Below are 20,081 nucleotides of genomic sequence, written 5' to 3'. Positions count from 1 at the left end.
CCCTTTTATGTAATTGAAGCAATTAAGGTGGATGGTTATCCAAATTTCGCCGATGAACGACTTTCGGATGGAAAGAAAAGGCGAAAGAACCTTGGCGCTGCTGTTGGGTGGAGATTGATCGACACGTCATCCCTGTTCCACCCGAGGAACCCGCTAGCGGCTAGATAACCCTAAAATGTATTGGTCAGTAAGTGCTCGCCAAGAATACACGAGAGGAAGAGTCAGTTTCCTCGCCGAGTCACTGACCTGGAAAGTGTTGCAAGAATTCCCGCAGAGAATATACGCTTAGAGGGGAAGTCCGGGGGATAAATCTCCAAGTGCAGGACAGCGGTGACGCAATGTCTTACCGCTTGTTAAAGATCTACGGGGGGATGAGACTTAAAAATCCGGCACATACGTACATAAGGTGACTTGACAGTGCAGGCAAGCTGACTCGGTCCTGCTCGCTCATAACAAAATCAGTTTGACTCTGAATTTATAGCCTCGTCTACCGCAAATGCGCGTGACGAGACCAATCTAAGTCCAAAGAGGGCATTTTGACCCGTATAATTTTCGGTTAGATAAGACATACTCGGGGGCAAGTGCCGTTCTTCGACAAAATTTTGATACCAGAGGAGGGGAAGGAACAGGAGATGACATATTCCAATCAAAAGCTTGTAGATATCTCTGACTCACCTGACGGTGACTGACGTGCTTCCCTGGATCGGTGAAGCATGTGCTCGTAAAATATCGGGCGCTATCGCCCACACTTGAAGCCTGGCATTTCAATCTCACCGATACCCCAGGATGGCTCGGCCACACTTAACTCTTTCCAATCTCACCCAGTGATACTCAACTCTTTAATCTCACTCAGTGATACTTATCTCTTTCCAGTTTCATTATCTCGATATACGCACAATAAACGCAAGAAATGACAGAATTGAAGCATATCACTATCGGAGTATTGGCTCTTCAAGGTGCCTTTGTCGAACATATCCGCCACCTTGCGAACGCAATCAAGAATGGCCAGTATGAAGAATACCACTTCTCTTTCCCTCAGGTGAAAACGCCTGAAGAATTGGCTACATGTGATGCCCTTATCATCCCAGGTATGTACCTCCGTGACAAATCAAGGCCAATACCCGAGCAACATACTAACGTTCAAATACTGTAGGCGGAGAAAGCACTGCGATGTCGCTAATTGCAGAGAGGACAGGGATGTTATCCCCGTTAATGGACTTCATTAACCTTGAGAAGCCAGTCTGGGGCACCTGCGCTGGCTTGATCTTTTTGGCCAAGCAGTGCGTGAACGGGAAGGAGGGCCAGCATTTCCTTGGAGGTATGGACATTGAGGTTACCAGAAACGCGTTCGGCAGACAGATGGATTCGTTTATCGCTGACTTGGACTTTTCAGACTTTATTGACGGCGTGAATATGTTTCCAACTACCTTCATCAGAGCACCTGTTGTCAGTAAGCTTTTAGACCCACCCGGTGCCATCCACAAAAGGGATACCGAGGCCAGTATTATTTACTCTAAAAACACGTATTGCAATCCCCACAAGGTGCAAGTGTTAAAGCTGCTCGAGGATAGAAACGGGTTTATCGTGGCTGTCAGACAGGGAAACAAATTGGGGACGTCTTTTCACCCTGAGTTATCAGCCGATTCAAGATTTCACAAATGGTTTGTGGATGAGTTTGTGTTGGGGAAATCCTATTAGACCAGATAATCGCCTAATAAACATAGAAATATCATTAACATGACATTTATATGAGGCCTATCTTGATTCTTTGTGGTTCCGAAATCTGAATATAGAACCAGAGGTCCTCGAACAGTGGTAATCGGACCCACCGGGTTTCTACGATCAGTGCAGAGAGTTTTTGGATGGTATTTGGGTGTAACAGTATACTATTTAAACCTGTACCAGACTGGTTGTCAGTATCTGATACTGTATAATATCGGACCACCACGTTACCCGTAGCCTCCTGAATGTTTTTGCGCTTAAATTTTGAGCTTTGCGCGATTCAATGCCGAAATGACCATTTCACCGGGGATTTCCGAGCATGTAAAGTTTTTACAAAAGTACATGAGCCGCACGAAGCTCATCGGTTGACCCCAGATTTGGAAGCATATTTTACTCTCTGGTTCCAAATATTGTTAACCATGCTGGTATAAATATACAATTTCTAGTTATAAACTAGTTATTTTGAGTAAAAATTGTAGCAGATAATCTATAACTATGTCAAGAATACCCATTTAGCTTACATGCAATGAGATAATTACTATTTTTCACTTAGTTTCGCATACTTGACGCTTTAGATGACTCAGTTTCTTCGAATAAAATAAATACCCTATACCGCATATAAAAAATACATATATAATACTTTTAAAATGCCGTTTTACACCTCAGGCTGCCGAGAAACCAGCAAGGCAAGCTATTTTGTATCTTTATCCAGAGGAACGCAAAAGCAATTTTGCCGTTGCCCATACAAAATTTCGTCTTGGAGAGACATATTGGGAGTGTGAATTGGAGAGCATACATGAGCCGCACCAAGCTCATCGCTTGACCCCAGATTTTATGATTAGTTTACCTCAATAATTCCAAATATTGAGAGACTCTACGTATTTGTTTCAATTGGATCAGTTAGTAAACACCGGAATTAAGTAGTGAGACTTTTTTTAAATTTCATTTTTCACTCTGAATCACCTGTTTAGACCCCCAACGAGATAAAAACAATTATAACTATGATTTTTTCACCCTTTTTTCCGCCTATGATACTCTAAATCATTCAAAGATAGCCACCATACACATAAATAAAAATACTAAATCCCATTATATCTTACAATACTCCAAAATCTACGTTTTATATTCGTATCTCGCCAGTATTAATCCAAAACGTTGAGCTCTTTCTTAAATTTAGGTTAGGCAGCCCTGACCAGATCGCGCAGGGTAACCTGTGCGAAAACTTTTTTTTTTTTTTTCGCCTTGCTGAGCCATGCAGCGAGAAAATTTCCTTTGTATAAAGACATTTCTATTTCTTGACATAGTTTTCTCTGTTCTTGTTTCTCCAATAACTTGTTTTATCAATAAACGTACAATTTCCTCAATTGTACATTTCCATTCTTAATCCAAATCTATATTCTTAAAGATGGCTTTTACTCCAGGTAGTCGTGGCGGTGCCCGTGGCGGTTTCGGTGGCCGTGGTGGCTTCGGTGGTGACCGTGGCGGTTCCCGTGGTGGCCGTGGTGGTTCCCGTGGTGGCTTCGGTGGTGACCGTGGTGGTTCCCGTGGTGGCTTCGGTGGCCGTGGTGGTGCCAGAGGTGGTGCCCGTGGTGGTGCCCGTGGTGGTGCCAAGGTTGTCATTGAACCACACAGACATGCCGGTGTCTTCATTGCCAGAGGTAAAGAAGATTTGTTAGTCACCAAGAACATTGCCCCAGGTGAGTCCGTTTATGGTGAAAAGAGAATCTCTATCGAAGAGCCATCTACTGAAGAAGGTGTCCCACCAACCAAGGTCGAATACCGTGTCTGGAATCCTTTCAGATCCAAGTTGGCTGCTGGTATCATGGGTGGTTTGGACGAGCTCTTCATTGCCCCTGGTAAGAAGGTCTTGTACTTGGGTGCCGCTTCCGGTACCTCCGTCTCCCACGTTGCTGATCTTGTCGGGCCAGAAGGTTTGGTCTACGCCGTCGAATTCTCTCACAGACCGGGTAGAGAATTGATCGGTATGGCCAAGAAGAGACCAAATGTGATTCCAATCGTTGAGGATGCCCGTCACCCACAGAAGTACAGAATGTTGGTTGGTATGGTTGATGCCGTCTTTGCCGATGTTGCCCAGCCAGATCAGGCCCGTATCATTGCCTTGAACTCTCACTTGTTCTTGAAGGACCAGGGTGGTGTTGTTATCTCCATCAAGGCCAACTGTATTGACTCTACTGTCGATGCCGAGACCGTTTTCGCCAGAGAAGTCCAGAAGTTGCGTGAAGAACGTATCAAGCCAATGGAGCAATTGACCTTGGAACCATATGAGAGAGACCATTGTATTGTTATTGGTCGTTACATGAGATCTGGTATCTAAGTTATCTAGCTTATATATCTCTTTCGCATTTTCTTTCACTTTCCCTAATCCATATACGTGTATACTATATGCATTATGTATCATATTTCTGTTCCATACATCTGTTATTCTATCCAAGAGACCTTGTACTGCACACCGAGAACGATTATTTCCAAGAGCTGTAGAGACTACTGGGAACGCAGGCCCCGGTCTGCCTGTAGGGAACAAAGCACTGGAAGAGCACCGGCATTACTAAAATAGTGGATGAAATTCGTCTTTTCCATAAAATTTATCCAAAAGTTTGTATTTCGAGTCTGCAAGTGAGTACTATAATTAGAAATGATGCAGATGCATCAGGATTAACCTAGGCACATCTGGTTCTGGTGAGAGACAGACGGTCGGGACCCACCCCAAATTTATAATAGACCCCTACGGACGGTAAAGTTATACTCCTACTGTATCTTAGAGCCCTAATGAGATATAGGTTTATTCATTAGTGCATTCCCGAATCAGAAATTATTTTCTGAGAGAACCTAGCTTCTTTCATTGATCTGCGGTCCAGATCATACCCCATTGTCATAGTCGTGCATGCCCAAAATACATGTGATGTCATACACCCCAAACCGGAATCTGAGGCAAACACCCCGAAAGATGGCATGTGTGACAGGTACAAAGATAGCCAAACAGGCCACGTTTAGTGTTTTAGCTGGGTTCCAACCTATCAGTGTATCACATAACAAGAACCACTATTTTACATCCCTCTTCTCTTTGCCACCTCGTTTATATAGGGCCCTACACAGATTGATGGCACCATGTCCCTCATAGACGAAACGAATCGAAGAACACGATTGCAAGGTGAAGCAGAACTCACAGCAATGAACCCTACCGACCATGACAAGGCAAGAGATACAGATAATCAACAGAGCCTAGATACTCAACAGAGCCTAGATACTCAACAGAGCCTAGAAACCCACCAGAGCCTAGATACGGTCCCTCCAGTGATACCGGAACATTTACCAGAAAGGAGCACTCCAGTGGCAAGAACACCGCCACTCACCATACCCCCCGATAACGTCATAGAAATTCTCTCGGATGAAAGCGATGGAGCAGAAGTGGAGCTCGTGGAGATTTCCAGTCGTCCTGCGCGGCGGAGATCGTTGATGATCACCAGCACCCACACCGTGCCTATTGCCATATCAGACGACTCAGATGATGATGTAGTGGTGGTCAGAGAGGGTGAACTATCCCCAGATGGTCAGTTTCAGTTTCGCGCGGAGCAGCAGCGCTTAAGACAACAGGAGCTGGCGGCCAGGGAAGCTGAATTAGCGAGAGAGCCTGCCGAGGAGGATCACTCCCTTGTATATCCCTCCCACAACGACCACATTCCCATCAGCCAGGAGTTTGCAGAAAATCGTGTTCGAACGCGCTCCTTTGGCCGTACTCGCTTTCCGGTAACTACCACCATCTTGAGTCGGGAAGAACGGGAGCGTGAGAGCCAGCGCAGACGACACGCCAGACAGAACCAGATCCGCAGGGGAGTGTTAGGCCGCCACAGGCCAGTGGTGCCGCTTTTTATACCAGAAGAGGGGCTGCGGCCGCCGCGTACCAGGCGAAGTCGCCGTATCCACGAAGAGTCCAACTTGTTCCGAAACATGCACCTTCTCGGGATGAACTATCGCGTCAACAGAGAGGAACCGGAGTGGTCTGTACTCCGACGTCGGGTGTTTCAGGTTGGCGCTGACTCCTTTAACCTTCCGGCGATGTTTGGTGCCCCTCATGCCTTTTGGGCCGGGGCCCACCAAACTGACGATGCCATACCCGAGAACGTGTTTCGCATGATTGAGAGAGAGGAGGCACGCGCAAACCAGGGTAGAGTGGACCACAAGGCAAAGGTGGGCAAGAAGGTTAGAACGGGGCTCGAGGAGAAGTTTCTCAACCCTCCGGAGGGATATAGCAACAGTTTGAAGCCCGATAAAACGCCAATTTGTACCCTCTGTGGCACTGAAATAGGCTCTGGGATCCCTGAAGAGTTTAGTGGGGCCTCAAGAGAGGATGATTCGTTGCTGCGACTTCAGGCCGAGAACTCTGCTCAGGCACCGTTCCAGGCGCTACAGAGCGTATCTGAGGTGGACCGCGAGTTGTCGAAGCGGGTGTTTGCGTCCAAGTGTGGCCATGTGTACTGCGGTCGGTGCTATAAGAACATCGGGAACTGGAAGGCGAGGAAGGAGAAGGAGAAGGAGTGGGGCTGGCATGCGACAAAGAGCAAAAAGAAGAAGTTATCTGAACCTCTGGAAGAGTTAATTCCACGTGTTGAGAACCTCTGTTTTAGCTATCCAGCGGTATGTGTCGCAGATAACTGCACTGCCAAACTCCGCATAAAAAATTCCATGACCGAGTTGTTTTACTAGACAAGCTCTTGGTTCAGGTCTGCGTTAGTTAAATGACAGAATAGAACGTACTATTCCGGAGACAAGCATAGTTATGATGTAAAGTTCTGATTCATGAATAAGTATATAAGCAGGTTGAGTACAGATACCACGGGTAAGGTGGACTGAAACTTAAACAGTGTCCACACTAATACAAGCAGGATTTTACGGGCAGTGAATTTATCTGTCCAACAACGGGGGAATGTTGATCTGGATTATCCATGACCAAACTTCCGGTTATTATCTGTGTGATAGATATTCATCACCAACACACTTAGTGCCTACCTTTCAGTCAATCTTCAGGAAGGCCAAAGCCTGATTGTGCCAGAATTCCGTTATAAGCTTCTCAGCGCCCAGTAAAGTCTAGGCAGGATGAATGTTTGAGTACCAATTATGGAGCACCATCTCCGATTTGGAGTCTTTGTAGCTGTACTTGCCACATTCAATACATATGCGATCCATGCCTCTAGATCATTGTCATTCCTGTAAGCCCTTACTAGGTCTCACTCCAGGCCCAGTATTTTGTGGATGTAAGCGAGGTTCAATATTATAAAGAAATATTACGCAGCGCAAACTCTGGAGCCATCTATCCAAGGGTCGGAACATACTGGTTCGGTGCAGTTAGCCTGGATTTTATTTTCCATCGCATTACCACATCTATACCATTTATATGCAACCAAGATTGAAGGGTTAAGTCCGCTTGGCCTGACTTATCTCAGCTACCCCCACATTTCTTTTTGATGTCAGTTAAGCTTACGTACTGTGGCAGATTCGCTGCCGCGGAAATAATGTCGCTTTCCATTATGAGGCATTTAACATGTGACTACATCGTTTGTGTCGTATCCGGTATGGATGACCAGCGATAACATGCACATGACTCTTCATGCATCGGAATTGCGGTACAGCATTTTTTTCAAGTATTGTCTGATTCTGTTAGGAAACGGTCCGGTGGTACAGGTCATTCGGGAATAAAAAGTGCATGATTTAAAAAAATCCACGGATCTTAACATAAGAAGTTATCAAGAGAGTTGCACGACACTATGACCATATCCAGAAACGAAAACTACACACCCCGGAGACGGTCTTCTCTATCAGCATCAATCGATTCGTCAGAGCTTTACCTATCAGAACAAACCCATGGAAACAGACTGAAAAGCAAGCCATGCTATCGCTGCCAATATTCTACTCCCAAGTACGAAGAACCATGCTCCAAAAAACTCGAAACCTCAGGGTTATACATGTCTCCCGCACATCTTCGCCAGCCATTTAGCCAGAGACTGCCCACACCCCCCACATCCCCGAGATCTGGCCATCCTATCCTATTTCAGTCGGGGGCCAGTCCTATACCCAGAACCCGTCGGCGGTCCTCCAACTCGCTTGTTGGATCTTTCCAGGAGTCACTATTGAGTGGTAGGATGTCCGGCGTCCCTTCCACGCCCTTGCACTTCACAGTTAAAATCGGAATCACCGTCCAGGATAAAAGGTACAAGAAGTTTGAAAAACAAAAGCAGATTACGGTTCCGTTTGAGGCTGTGTTTTACAAATGGGAAAACTCCAATAGCACGTTCTTGGACACCGCGACTACCCCAATTCCGATGCAGTTGATCCAGGATTCGCCTTACGTCGGAGAGGTTTCACTTGAGAGCTATTTTGTGGAGCGCCAGGAGCTGAAGCTCAGGAAAACAGGCTTAGAAGCAGCTCCAAACAGTGCCATCACCGAGATTATCGAAAAATTTCCCGGGTATAACATTCCGAAATGTGGGAAGTTGCAGTTTGTGATCTTTAACCAAGAGCGCACGGCATGTAGTTTCCACTTGATCGACTACGACTTGACCTTACAGCATGGAGAGAAAACCTGGCTCAGGTATGTGAAAACAGCAAGGACAAATACGTCTAACGAGGACAAAACACACCTTGTTTCGGTTGTCAACTTGCAGTTTGCAAGGATTGGCAGAAAGTATTACTTGTTTCAGACAGTGAAGATTGTTTTCCACAATCGTATCTTCGAGAAGCCGGTTGTTAGTAGTTCTGACGAGACAAAGGATAGCATCTCCCCGACACCATTACAAATCACCACCGAGGTCATCAGAGGGGGTAACACGGGACTTGACTTGACTTTCTTCAAGCCGTGTAGTAGATGCAAACAAAGGTACTGCAATGAAGAACCGTTACTTAACAGACTTCTGGTATTGAATTCTTCCATGCTGTCACAGGTGACTCTTTGCAGAGGGGAAAGTGAAAGTGCTGTTTACAGTACTGACGAGGAGGATAACCTGGCTCAGGGCTTCCAGACTTGATCCCTGCGGCCTAATCGACTTTTAAAAATAATAATCATAGGATAGCAGGCGAATTAATGTTCATGTGTTGATTTTGCGGGTTATCTCTCCAGCCAGGTTTTCAACTCGGTGAGGTGATGTTTGCACCTAGATACCATATTGGTCAATAGTTGATATACAAATTGTCTGGAAATATTCAATAAAAACGATTATGGAGTCAACTGATTTATAATCATTTTAATTCTCGTATGATTAGAAAGCCCTTATACCAGACTCTGAATTAGCTATACAAAACACTTCAGCCCCGACAAGTTATATAAGAGTTAGAGAGGACGTTAACCATCTTTCTTCCTCCTCTTTGAAACTAGGTAGAGTTTAATCCTTTTATATGTTTTCTCTGCCCTCGCTAAATAGCAATTTCGGATGTAGAATCAAATTAAAATGTCTTAAAACAGACAGGTGCCAGCCTTGTACATCCTGCATTCACTTTTTTTCTTCCGTACCAGGACCCTGGGCATCAAAATAGTTTCATTGGATAGGGACTAGTTCACAAAGCCTTACCCAAACGTTATACCTGGTACCTCAATAGCATGAGTTCCGCTGCTGAACCTCCAACTACCGCTAAAGTCGTCTTGCATACCACTCTGGGCCCGGTTGAAATCGAGCTATGGGCCAAAGAATGCCCTCAAACCACTCGAACGTTCATCCAGAACTGCCTCAATGGAGCGTATTGCAATACCACATTTGATAGAGTAGTCCCAGGGTTTCTCATCCAATGTGCCTCGCCTCCATCAGCATTGGCCATTTCTAGTTTCAGAAATGAATACCATTCACGGTTGAGATTTAACAGACGAGGCTTGGTCGGGCTAGTGAATGCCGACGAGAATAACCTTACCCAGGCAAAATTCTTCATCACCTTGTCTGCCACCCCAGAGTTATCCAACAAGAACACCCTCTTTGGGAGGGTTATGGGAGACACGGTTTACAATGTGGCTAAAATGGGAGAGGCAGCGCTAGGCGAGAACGAAAGGCCATTATATCCCACCAAGATCACCAGTTGCGAGGTATTGGTGAAACATTTTGAAGACTTGGAAGCCGCTCCGGTTGTAGTGAAGAAAACTGAGGTTGTACCCAGAAAAAAGCCCAGAAAGGCCAAAGTTGTGATATCATTTGAAGATGAAGAGGAGGTACCAAAAACCAAAAAGTTCAAAATGAGATCAGCCCATGAGTTGCTCAACGACAAAAGGTTGTCTAAAGAAACTGTGAAGGTTGAAGCACTGACGATGGAGGAACTGAAAATAGAAGCAACCACTTCAACGCCTCCCGAAACTGATGTTAAAAACGTTCTTGAATTCAGTCCCGTCGACGAAGAAAGTGAAGAGTCAAAACAAGAAAAAAGATTGAAAGCACTTGACGAGGAATACGAAAAACTTAAGGAAAGTCTAAGGAACAAAGACGAAGGGAAACAGCCCGGGACAAGGAAAGTTCGCCACGTCGACAGTGGTAAGAAACTCGCGGTCTACAAGTTGAATCAGCCGAATGGCAAAGAATTGCGGGAGCTTCAGACCTTGGCCATGCTTCAAAAATTCCAGGCCACCGTATCTATGTCCAGTACTTCAACCGGGACCAATGTTACGAAGAGCCATGTGGCATCGACAGGCACTAAAAGAAGCTGGCTCGACTCCGATAACGAAGCTGAGGCGCACGAGATTGACTCTGATTACGATCTATCGGGCGAGGAGGATGGCAATTGGTCCAACTGGAAAAATCATCAATTGAAGTTTTAGAGAGCTGCATCCCAGAGATAAAAACCAAAGAGACCATGGGGGACTACAGGCTATTACGCCGCTCCGGATGTAAGGAGCTACCAATATACAGTGCTTTTGATTATGTTCCTAGATTTTGGTTAGTTTTTCGCTTAAATTATACTAAATGAGAAAACGGCTACAGAAACTCGTGTCATGGCCCTGTGTGACGCTCCGTGATAAACTTTTCACAGCACCGTAAATCAATACTAACGACTATAAGCTCATCCAAAAGAATGAGCGGAAGCAAATAAAAAGGAATTGGGGATCCTAAAATGCATACGTGCTCTCGAATAACTGATGGTTTAGAACTTCAATATGAAGTTTCTCATTTGAGCTAGCGGTGAATCGCCTATCAATTCATTCATGGCTCAGTCTAAGACCCCTCCCGTTTGACACATTCTCAAGCTTTAGCAATCGCTGCGGCGCACTTCCGCATACGCGCATGACCGTCTGGCGGAACGGCTCTAGTTTGCCCAATGCAAGCAGTCTAGAGATTCCTGCTAGGTTTCTTTGACTATCTGTAAAACAATCCGCTTCTTCCCCACTAAAGTCCTTGAATCTACCAACACAGCCAAATAGTATTAAAAGCGTCTCTCTAAGACTAATAAAATGGCCAACAATTCATTGGTTGTACGTACCCTTCCGGAAGTCTGTCTTCACATCTAACGCTCAGATTATCTTACTTGTGGTGGGCACCGTTACCACCGGCGCTGCCAACTCGCTTTTTACGAAGTACCAGGACAATCAGTGTGTTGCACACTGTGACTCTAAGAACCCCGTCTACTTTGACCAGCCGGTGTTACAGACGCTCCAGATGTTTCTTGGGGAGGTGCTCTGCTTGCTCACGTACGCCTTGCTCAAGCTCTTCACCCGCCACCAGGTCGAGCAACCTACCAATGCGCGTGGCCGCCAACACCTCTCTGGTGTAAAGACAGCAATCTTGGCGATCCCCGCCTGCTGTGACATCCTAGCGACCACCTTGATGAACGTCGGGCTCACTATGATCCCTGTGTCTATCTACCAGATGACCAGAGGCTCCATCATCCTTTTCGTAGCCTTGTTTTCTGTCGTTTTCCTTCGCTCCCGCATTAACAGACTCGAGTGGACGGCATTATTTCTTGTGGTATTGGGGGTGGCTATCGTAGGGATTGCCGGAAGCAGCAACGAGCCCAAGAAGGAATTGAATGACTTGGCGGCCTTGGTTGCCAGCGGTGGCCTTCGAAAGTTTTCTCTCAAGGGTTTATCTCCACTGACACAGCTTGTGGCTGGGATGGTGCTCATTTTAGTCGCTGAGATCTTCACGGCCTCCCAGTTTGTGGTTGAAGAGTTCTTCTTGTCCCGGTACACCGTTGAGCCAGTTTTGATTGTGGGCTACGAGGGTGCCTTTGGGGCTCTCATCACCTTTATTGGAATGTGTGTGCTTCACTGGGTTTTTGCGTATGGTGACGAGCCCAAGCATGGCTCTACGTCGTCGTTGAACATGGTACTTGCGTTCAAGGACTTGTTTGCCAGTCCTGCAATTCTCGTCTCTTCTTTGTTCATCATGCTCTCGATTGCGGTCTTTAATTTCTGTGGCATCAACATCACGCACAAGGTCTCGTCCACTTCCCGCTCCACCGTCGACACCTCCAGAACCTTGTTGGTGTGGCTTGTGTCGCTCGCATTGAAATGGGAAAAGTGGAGCTGGTTGCAGGCCTTTGGGTTTGTGGTGCTTGTGTGCGGCACCTTGATTTTCAATAAAGTGGTTGTCATTCATGACCAGTTCTTGCCGTCGTTGTTGAAGCAGGGCGTGGCCGCGCAAGACGAAAGCACCGAGAGCAGTCCATTGTTGCGTGACAGTGGAGTGGAGTAGTAAACAGTGGATTTACCGAATGTTTTGATTTTAGAATGATTTAGAAGAAACAGCAATTATGCAAAAATGATCGACATGGTTATTGTGATAAAGGTTGGATAACTTTAGAGTGGTATATATTCTGTGGACGGCGGGAGTTCCACATCTGAACCTGCAGTCCCGCCAATATTCATAAAATACAAGAATGAATACTTGTTCTAGCCATAGGCATTGATAGATCGTATGTAGGTAAAATAATTAGATGGATATACCTCCGATGCGGAGACGTTCCTGGGTACTTTAGGACTTTTGGTAATGTCTATGAAATTCTAATGGGACAAGGGTTGCCTAAGTTTGTACCCGTCTCCATCAATCGAAGTCTTTAATTAGCCCAACTCTAATCCCAGTTACATAGTTTACGAGTTATTCATTGAGGAATAACGCATAGCCACTGCCATAAGAGCCAGTTAGAGGTAAAAACAATTGTCTAGTATAGAGGTTAAAAGAGCTTTCGAGTCATTGTTATTTCTTAACAGCCATGGTGGTGACGGTGGTGGTCATGGTGGTGACTATGACGATCACCGTGACGACCGCCGTGACGACCGCCGTGGTGGCCGTCTTGGTTGCAACCAGGATCACCGTAACCACCGTTATTGTAACCACCATTGTTGTAACCACTATTATTGTAACCACCATTATAACCACCGTTATTATAACCACCATTATTGTAACCACCATTGTTGTAACCACCATTATTGTAACCACCATTATTATAACCACCGTTGTTGTACTGCTGCTGTTGCTGGTGGTTCTCAAACTTGTCTGAGATTTTGTTGGCGCCGATGGCACCCACGAGGGCGCCAGCAATGGAACCAAGTTTGGAGTGATTGTTACCACCGAGCTTGTTACCAGCAAAGCCACCGGCAGCACCACCAACGAGGGTAGACATCAAGCCTCTTTCACCGTTCTCGCCCTGCTGCTGTTGGCCTTGTTGGCCTAGTTGCTTGTTGTATTGGCCGTTGTATTGGGAATTATTACCCTGGTTATAGAAATCGTTTGCAGACATGTTGTGTGTTTATGTGTAAGAGTAGTGGTGATTCAGAAGGAAAAGTCGGTGTGCAAGTCCTTTATATATTCAGAAGCCTGTCGAATCAAGACTTTCATGAGGCTATGAGCGACCAGAATTTTTTAGGCATTGGCACTTGTACTAGCTGCAATGACGTAGGTGCATAGCCTAGTGAATGAACTAGCCGGCTGTGTTTATGTACTTCAGAATCTACACAGTCAACATGCAGCATAGCCATCAAACCATGGAACTTTAATTCTTCACTACTCTAAGAGGCTATATTTTACCTTTTTGACGACAAAATGGCCCTCTATGGGTACGTATTGCCATGTTGAAAGATAAGGGGCATGGCCATATCAGGGAGCTGACTAAATCTGTATGCGAGCCGCAGTTTGAATTGGTCATACATGACAACTGGCACTGCGCCTAGACGTTCTAAGAATGCACAATATGCGGCGCAAGGACCCTTCAGGTGCTTAGGCGTAACTCAAGCCAACACCTGGTGTCTAGAATTCATCCCATGAAACAGATCTGTGTATATGGAAATGGCCAGTTGGTATAGATAGATTTATTTCAAAGCCAAGTGTGTTTTTTCTTGTTCAAAGTTGATTTTCAGTGCCGATACACCACGTTGTGGAGGTACAAACAATGGAGCAAAAATTTGCTGAGGACATGGGGTTTAAAGTTCACAACTCCTAGGCTGAAATATCCAAATCCAAACTACAAGAGATATAATTTCCAAATGAGTTCATCTATTCGGAATAAACGCTACTCTACGGTAATCCAGCTTTCAAGGTGTTCTAGACGCATACATAACTGCCTGAGGGCCTCATAACGGACACTTTCGTGAAGCTTGAATGGTTGGCTTAGGGACGTGACCAAATTAGGGCCTGGGATTAAACCTGCCAGGTTAACTATGTGAAGTTACTAGAGTATGGGAGGCATATTGGCTGATCACTGTGGGCTATCTGGTTCAACTGATGTTCTGTGCGAAATATTACGGAGCAGATGTGGCTATCAGCTATCCTGCCCGTAGAGCAGCATGAGAGGTGAGTAAATCCATCAGTACCGCGAAAACTATATTAGCTTTTTACAGTGCCACAGGGGTTACCCTAAGCGAACGGTAATTATGTAACATAAATAGTGCACTAAGTGACTCAAGCTTTAATTATTCCAGGCAGTTGTACTAGATGTTTATGTAGGGATGGCCCCGTTCCAAGTCTTCTCTTGGCATTGGTGCACGAGTGCTTCTATTTACAAAGGACTGTCTTTAAGCTCAATCCGTTTACACTCATGCTTTAATGGATATTAAAATCGTATTGCACTTTATTTTTTTTTTTTTACTAAACCATACTGTGTGGTGGGGAAAGGAGACACTTTTTAGGTAGATTTCACGAGTACGGGACAGCTCGCACCGTTCACTGCCCCGCAGTTACCCATCTGTCACGAATACCAGTTGGGTACAAAAGGAAAACAAATCACGTCTTATGTTGATAGTTTGGTGGGATTTTGTTTTTCCTCCTATAGCTCCCTCTTCCCGCATGCGGGAAACTCCCGCGGTAATAACTTTCTGTGCACTTTGCGGGTGAAATGGCCCGCGCAAAAATAAATTTCGTACAGGATAAGCCGCTCGGATCTAAAGCTGCAATATTAAGGACCCGCGCGTTCTTTTATGCGTACCAGCAATCAATACCATACATGAACAGTAGCCAGTCACAAAGAAATAGAAATTGCCCCGTCGAAGCGGGAATAAATCGTAACTAAATTTTTGGTTATAGTTATATACATAAGTCCATCCCCAGACGTAAAAACCTGAAATATACTAAAGCCATTCTTCAATTAAGTACAATTTCAAAATGTCCAAGTCACAGACCTACCATATTCCCCCGGTATCCTCATACCCGTCTGAGATCTCCCATATCTTTATGGAGATAGCAGATCCATATACCAGCGATGTAATTTCTGGGATATTAACCATCAGGTGCATTGATGAAGCTCATCTCCAATCTATCCAGGCGGTTAAGTTAAGATACAATAGCGAAATCATGTGCGAGTTTGCGTTTCCTTCCAATGAATGGCGCACTTTAACCAGGGTAGAAGACTACTGTTCGAACTTTGAATCTTGTGATGATGGCAAGGGATCAAAGTGCCGCAGTCACAGTACCTACTCTAACGATATCAAGGATATGACCAATAGTTACGACAATGCGATCAGTCAAGGTAAAACGGTCAAACTCTCTCAGAGCTATTCGGAGTTTATGGATTTGCGTGCGTACATGTCTAAAGGCTCTCTGGTTATGCTAATCCCCTTTGAATTCCCGCTTTCTCAGAAGCTAACCACTCTTCTTGCTTTTGGAGCCTCAAACAACTTGGGACGGGACTGCCTAAGCCGTGTTTTCCGCAACGACTTGTCAGTAGAAGCAATGTTTGTCAAGAATATCGATGCGTGCTCCAAAAAAGGGAATAATCTCAAATCCTTCTTCAGCAATATTTGGCGCCCTTCCAGGTCATCCATCAATTTCGATCTAAACGATATGTTAATGAACTCCTTCCGTGCGCAGCGCGATACTTCCCCGTTGACTAGAACGTACATCCAGGCATCCAGCTTACACGGATTGATAATGGGAAGTCCATCCAACCGTCAAAACTTCAATTCGACCCAAATTCCAAAACTGATGCGTCCGTCGGTTACGTCTAGTAAGGTATACATGTTATCCCAAATTGATTTTGGTCTATTAAGGGAAGCTACATATAACAGAATGCTTTTCTCAGCTCCATCGTACCAAAAAAGTTCTATTGCTCCCGGTCATACCCTAGCGTTAAAGTCCAAATTCTCCATTCGTATTCCCCAGGCGAGATCATCCACCTCGTATGTGAACCTCTTGGAAATTCTTTTGCAGTCACCTCCATCACGCAGTAATCCCGTCATGAATAACATTACCCTCGACGAATTGGCCACTTTACAAAGAGTGTTGAAAGATTTCAAACCGGAGCAGGAGATAATTTGGATGTATTACAAATTATCTGGTGTCATCACGTATGTCAATATCGAAGACCCAGAAGACGTCTGCACGGAGTATATTGATATTCCTGTTAGCTTGAGTCATATGTTACAAAAACAGCTTTTATGCAATGACGATTTGACTCCATTAAACAGCTACACGGAATGTTTTACTGGAAATTTTCCGTCGACCTACAGTACTAGCGATTATGATATGCATACTTTGGTTGCCACCTAGTTGTTACAGGTAGGCTTGGTTGGAAAGTGGTACCTTGGAACATCAGAATAAAATTTAAATGTTTTAAACTTTCCCAAAAAAACTAAAAAAAATAAGCGCGTATCCAGAGGCTGGTTGCAGCCAGTTACAGCAGAATATATAATTATTCAGTCAAGCACTTTTCAAGCTGAGAGTATCTTGAATACCCACGGAGAGGATATTCCAGTAATCATCTACTCTGTTTCTTTTATCACTCTATTTTGTGGGTAATAATCAGGTTTTTTCTTCTCTTCTCCCTACTAAATAAAAAAATACAGAGAAATGACCCAAATCTCTGAGTACGCCTCAGCTAGAACGCTTATGGAAGATAATTCGGCAGTATTGGAGAGTTACATCCAGTCCATCTGTCCACACTTGACCTTATCGAATGCTACTCTGGTTCCATACTCTATTCTACGATATTGTTTACAAGATCCTACGATCCCGATCACCAATTTACTTCAAACCCCTCTCAATCAAACCGCTCATCTAAATGGAAAACCCGTCATTCATAGAGCTTACAATGTAATGGGGCGCATCATATTTCTCCTTTTTATCTTTAGTTTGTTTCTATTCAGCTTTTACCGGCTCGTTTCAAGGAAAAAACACGACCCCATCAACAATGATAGAGTCGAGGAGTACACTGGGGATGTTGACGGGGTACCGCTCTCGATGGTATCAGCAGATGGCATGGACAATATCCCCATTACTATTAAAGACCTTCCGTACTTTTCCAGGTATATTCATAAAACTATTCCTTCCGAACCCCCGACATACTATGAACAACAGCACTACAGTAACTGCGCAGGGTGCATATATTGTAATGAAGATGTCCTACCGAAATACAAGTTCCCAAGAAGGAATGGTGTGGCCTTTACTCAACAGGATATTTCATCAGTACTGGGAATCCCATTACCTTCCCTATCTCTGAACATTGAAAATGTGGATGACCGTACGATGTTTGAACAAAGGACGTTTGAAGATGAAGACAAGAGCGTATCTTCTCCTAGCTATACCGACAACAACTACTACCCACAGTGGCCTGATCCTTCCTACATTACTATGCACCAACAGAGACATATTTAGATATGAAAGGGTGCTTGTATATGGAAAAGAGGCTTTCTGACTGTCTCCAGATTTTTTGAAGTGGGATCATACCTTTTAATCCTGGTAGCCACCAAGCGAAAGCCTTAAATCGTTACTTTAATGTTTCCTGTATATCATTATTTAAGGTCATTGCAATTTATTTGACCCTTATCTCTTTTATACTAATTCATTGAAGCCTTCTCGAAGCCATTTGCATAATGCAACTCTCACGTTACACTTATGCCTTGCGTGTACTTACGAGCGCCGCACCAGCCGCGGACCATATCTCTGGAGGTTGATGTCGACTTTTTTCTCCGGTATTGCGCCCCATCACAAAAATTACTGACGTCTGATAACCCTCGATGTTTCGTCTTTAGTTCTACTTGCACCTCATACACCATATTACCCGGCGCTGCTTGAATATATTTACTTATTATTCACCAACTCAGATATTTTTCCATTGATCTCTTGCCTATTCTGACTTATGTGCATGTTTAAGCCATCCCATATTGTCCTCAAGCCCATCCCTAGAGGCATGTCCAACTCCACAGCCACGGTCCCATTAAGCCATTTGGACGTTTCTCACAAGGTCATCTATGAGACGGACACCTGTACCGAAGCTGATAAAGTTGCTCCGGTCATTGAAACCTCCGATGCTGTCGAGGAAGTTGCCACCGCTGAAGCCATCGATGCTATCGACGCCGACATTGCCTTTGAGGAAAAGGTGCCAGAATACCTTGTTGACATCTATGGGGCCGCCTTCCCAGAAGACGAAGAGAAGAAACCCCTCTACCAGTCTGACCTTGACATGGAAAAGAAATACCTTCTCCAGGCTGACCTTGGTGTGGAAGCGTTCTCCAAAGAAGCCACCCAGAAGGCCAGAAATTCCACTTCTAAGGCTACTATCGTCATTTACCTTATGATGGTTATCAGTATCCTCGGTATGATTGTCTCCCAGCTTTCAGGAAACATGAATTCCACCAATGGTGTCGGCAAGGCCACTGTCGGTGCTTACCGTAGCGCCGAAGTCTCTATCACCTCCGCCGTCCATGCCAAGGCTGGTTGTAGGGGTAAGAAGCACGGTGGAAGAAGAGGTGCCAAGGGTGTTTTCCGGTCCCAGGTTCTCTAAGTGTTGAACGCGAGAGGATTGGTTCTAGTTCTACTGCATTTTCATTGGAAAATGCAAGTTTCTTTTTAAATATGCAAAGTAGCTATAATAATGGTCGTTTGGCCACCCCAAGAGCTCCTGGTAAATTTATCGGCGATGGACTGTAGTCTGGGGAATACTTTTGCACGGAGCCTTAAGAACTGACAGGGTATTCGCGGACTAATCTTTTCTTATGCCAAGCCCCCAAAGGCCACCGTCATGGCCAAGCTTCCTCGGTTATGCGTAAGTCACAATTTGACCACTACACAAACCTGATATCTAGACACTTTGTCTATTAAGTGTCTGGCCTGGTAGTATCTCCGACTCCCCGTTTTAATCGAGTTTTGATCTAAATATGGGATCTAGACGTATATGCACATTGCCAGTTTGAACGGAGTATAGTTGACATACATCTACTGATCTCTTGGATTACACAGCTTGTTCCCCGATACGAACAATAATGTCTAAGAATAGAATCTTATTCCGAGACTTTTACGTCTACGCTCAACCGCGTTTCTGGGGTGACTGCACATGCAATAAAAGCACATCACGGAGTCTGGTCTATCACGTGGGGGGAAAAAGGACACCTCCTGACTACTGCGTATGGGCTTATACTCTCGTATGAGCCACCGTCGTGTGCCACAGATGCCAGAAGTGAGGCCATAATATTCTTTTCACAACGTTCTGTAACGCTGGGTTCCTTTTCATGATGTCAAGCCCTTGTGCTGTCACCCGTGAATGCCTCCATGACGGCATCGTAATGATCGTTGGACCAGGGCGGGTGGCGGTATCCTGTGCGGGCGAGTCTAGAATCTGAATCGATCCATGGCATCGCTGCAAGGGGAAAACAAGACAGGATAGACGCGCAGTAGCTCTCGTAGTACGACATTTTAGGTTTGGCGTCTACCAGAAAGGCAACCACGTTCTCCCATTAGACATGCTGGTCAGCCCGATGTTCCGTGAACCACTTCTGCATATAGCAGACGACTGGGCGTGCGTAACTGAGGAACCTGAAACGTTACGCGCACGCGCCCTGGGTATTATTCAACAACTAACGCCTGCTTGTCAACAATTGCCATCTAGTATCTGGATTTAATTCTCACTAAAGCCTTGTACAACGCTCATGCCAAGCCTTAAATCAACACTGA

General features: G+C 45.1%; 7 protein-coding genes across 7 annotated transcripts; 6 read left to right on the top strand and 1 right to left on the bottom strand.

Annotated features, from left to right (window-relative positions):
* Positions 1-570: 570 nt before the first annotated feature.
* On the top strand, positions 571-2,140 carry SNO1 (putative pyridoxal 5'-phosphate synthase). The gene is made up of 2 exons (XM_019128861.1): positions 571-1,088; positions 1,154-2,140. The coding sequence occupies exons 1-2, from the start codon at positions 911-913 to the stop codon at positions 1,696-1,698; spliced, it is 723 nt and encodes a 240-aa protein (XP_018985188.1). The 5' UTR covers positions 571-910; the 3' UTR covers positions 1,699-2,140.
* A 987-nt stretch (positions 2,141-3,127) lies between these two features.
* On the top strand, positions 3,128-10,714 carry BABINDRAFT_13460 (uncharacterized protein; the record flags this gene model as incomplete). Its single annotated transcript, XM_019127084.1, has 4 exons — positions 3,128-4,049; positions 5,117-6,332; positions 7,766-8,595; positions 9,366-10,714. 4 exons carry the CDS (start codon positions 3,128-3,130, stop codon positions 10,523-10,525), a joined length of 4,128 nt encoding a protein of 1,375 aa, XP_018985187.1. The 3' UTR covers positions 10,526-10,714.
* A 390-nt stretch (positions 10,715-11,104) lies between these two features.
* BABINDRAFT_161534 (uncharacterized protein) lies at positions 11,105-12,600 on the top strand. The gene is made up of 2 exons (XM_019128860.1): positions 11,105-11,176; positions 11,220-12,600. The coding sequence occupies exons 1-2, from the start codon at positions 11,156-11,158 to the stop codon at positions 12,396-12,398; spliced, it is 1,200 nt and encodes a 399-aa protein (XP_018985186.1). The 5' UTR covers positions 11,105-11,155; the 3' UTR covers positions 12,399-12,600.
* BABINDRAFT_176010 (uncharacterized protein) lies at positions 12,590-13,443 on the bottom strand (the record flags this gene model as incomplete). The annotated part of the gene is made up of 1 exon (XM_019131005.1): positions 12,590-13,443. One exon carries the CDS (start codon positions 13,441-13,443, stop codon positions 12,907-12,909), a length of 537 nt encoding a protein of 178 aa, XP_018985185.1. The 3' UTR covers positions 12,590-12,906.
* A 1,857-nt stretch (positions 13,444-15,300) lies between these two features.
* BABINDRAFT_161532 (uncharacterized protein) lies at positions 15,301-16,233 on the top strand (the record flags this gene model as incomplete). Its single annotated transcript, XM_019128859.1, has 1 exon — positions 15,301-16,233. A coding segment is annotated over exon 1 (542 nt), but the record flags the coding sequence as incomplete, so codon positions are not given.
* Positions 16,234-16,982: 749 nt separating this feature from the next.
* Positions 16,983-17,786, top strand: BABINDRAFT_166955 (uncharacterized protein; the record flags this gene model as incomplete). The annotated part of the gene is made up of 1 exon (XM_019130477.1): positions 16,983-17,786. The coding sequence occupies one exon, from the start codon at positions 16,983-16,985 to the stop codon at positions 17,784-17,786; it is 804 nt and encodes a 267-aa protein (XP_018985183.1).
* Positions 17,787-18,137: 351 nt separating this feature from the next.
* Positions 18,138-19,360, top strand: BABINDRAFT_161530 (uncharacterized protein). Its single transcript, XM_019128858.1, has one exon. It carries the CDS (start codon positions 18,277-18,279, stop codon positions 18,913-18,915), a length of 639 nt encoding a protein of 212 aa, XP_018985182.1. The 5' UTR covers positions 18,138-18,276; the 3' UTR covers positions 18,916-19,360.
* The last annotated feature ends 721 nt before the right edge of the window (positions 19,361-20,081 follow it).

The sequence above is a fragment of the Babjeviella inositovora genome, assembly GCF_001661335.1.
Source record: "Babjeviella inositovora NRRL Y-12698 unplaced genomic scaffold BABINscaffold_6, whole genome shotgun sequence".
NCBI classification, from domain to species: Eukaryota; Fungi; Ascomycota; class Pichiomycetes; order Serinales; genus Babjeviella; species Babjeviella inositovora.
Note: the sequence above shows the minus strand (reverse complement) of the source record. Positions and strands in the feature narration are given on the sequence as shown.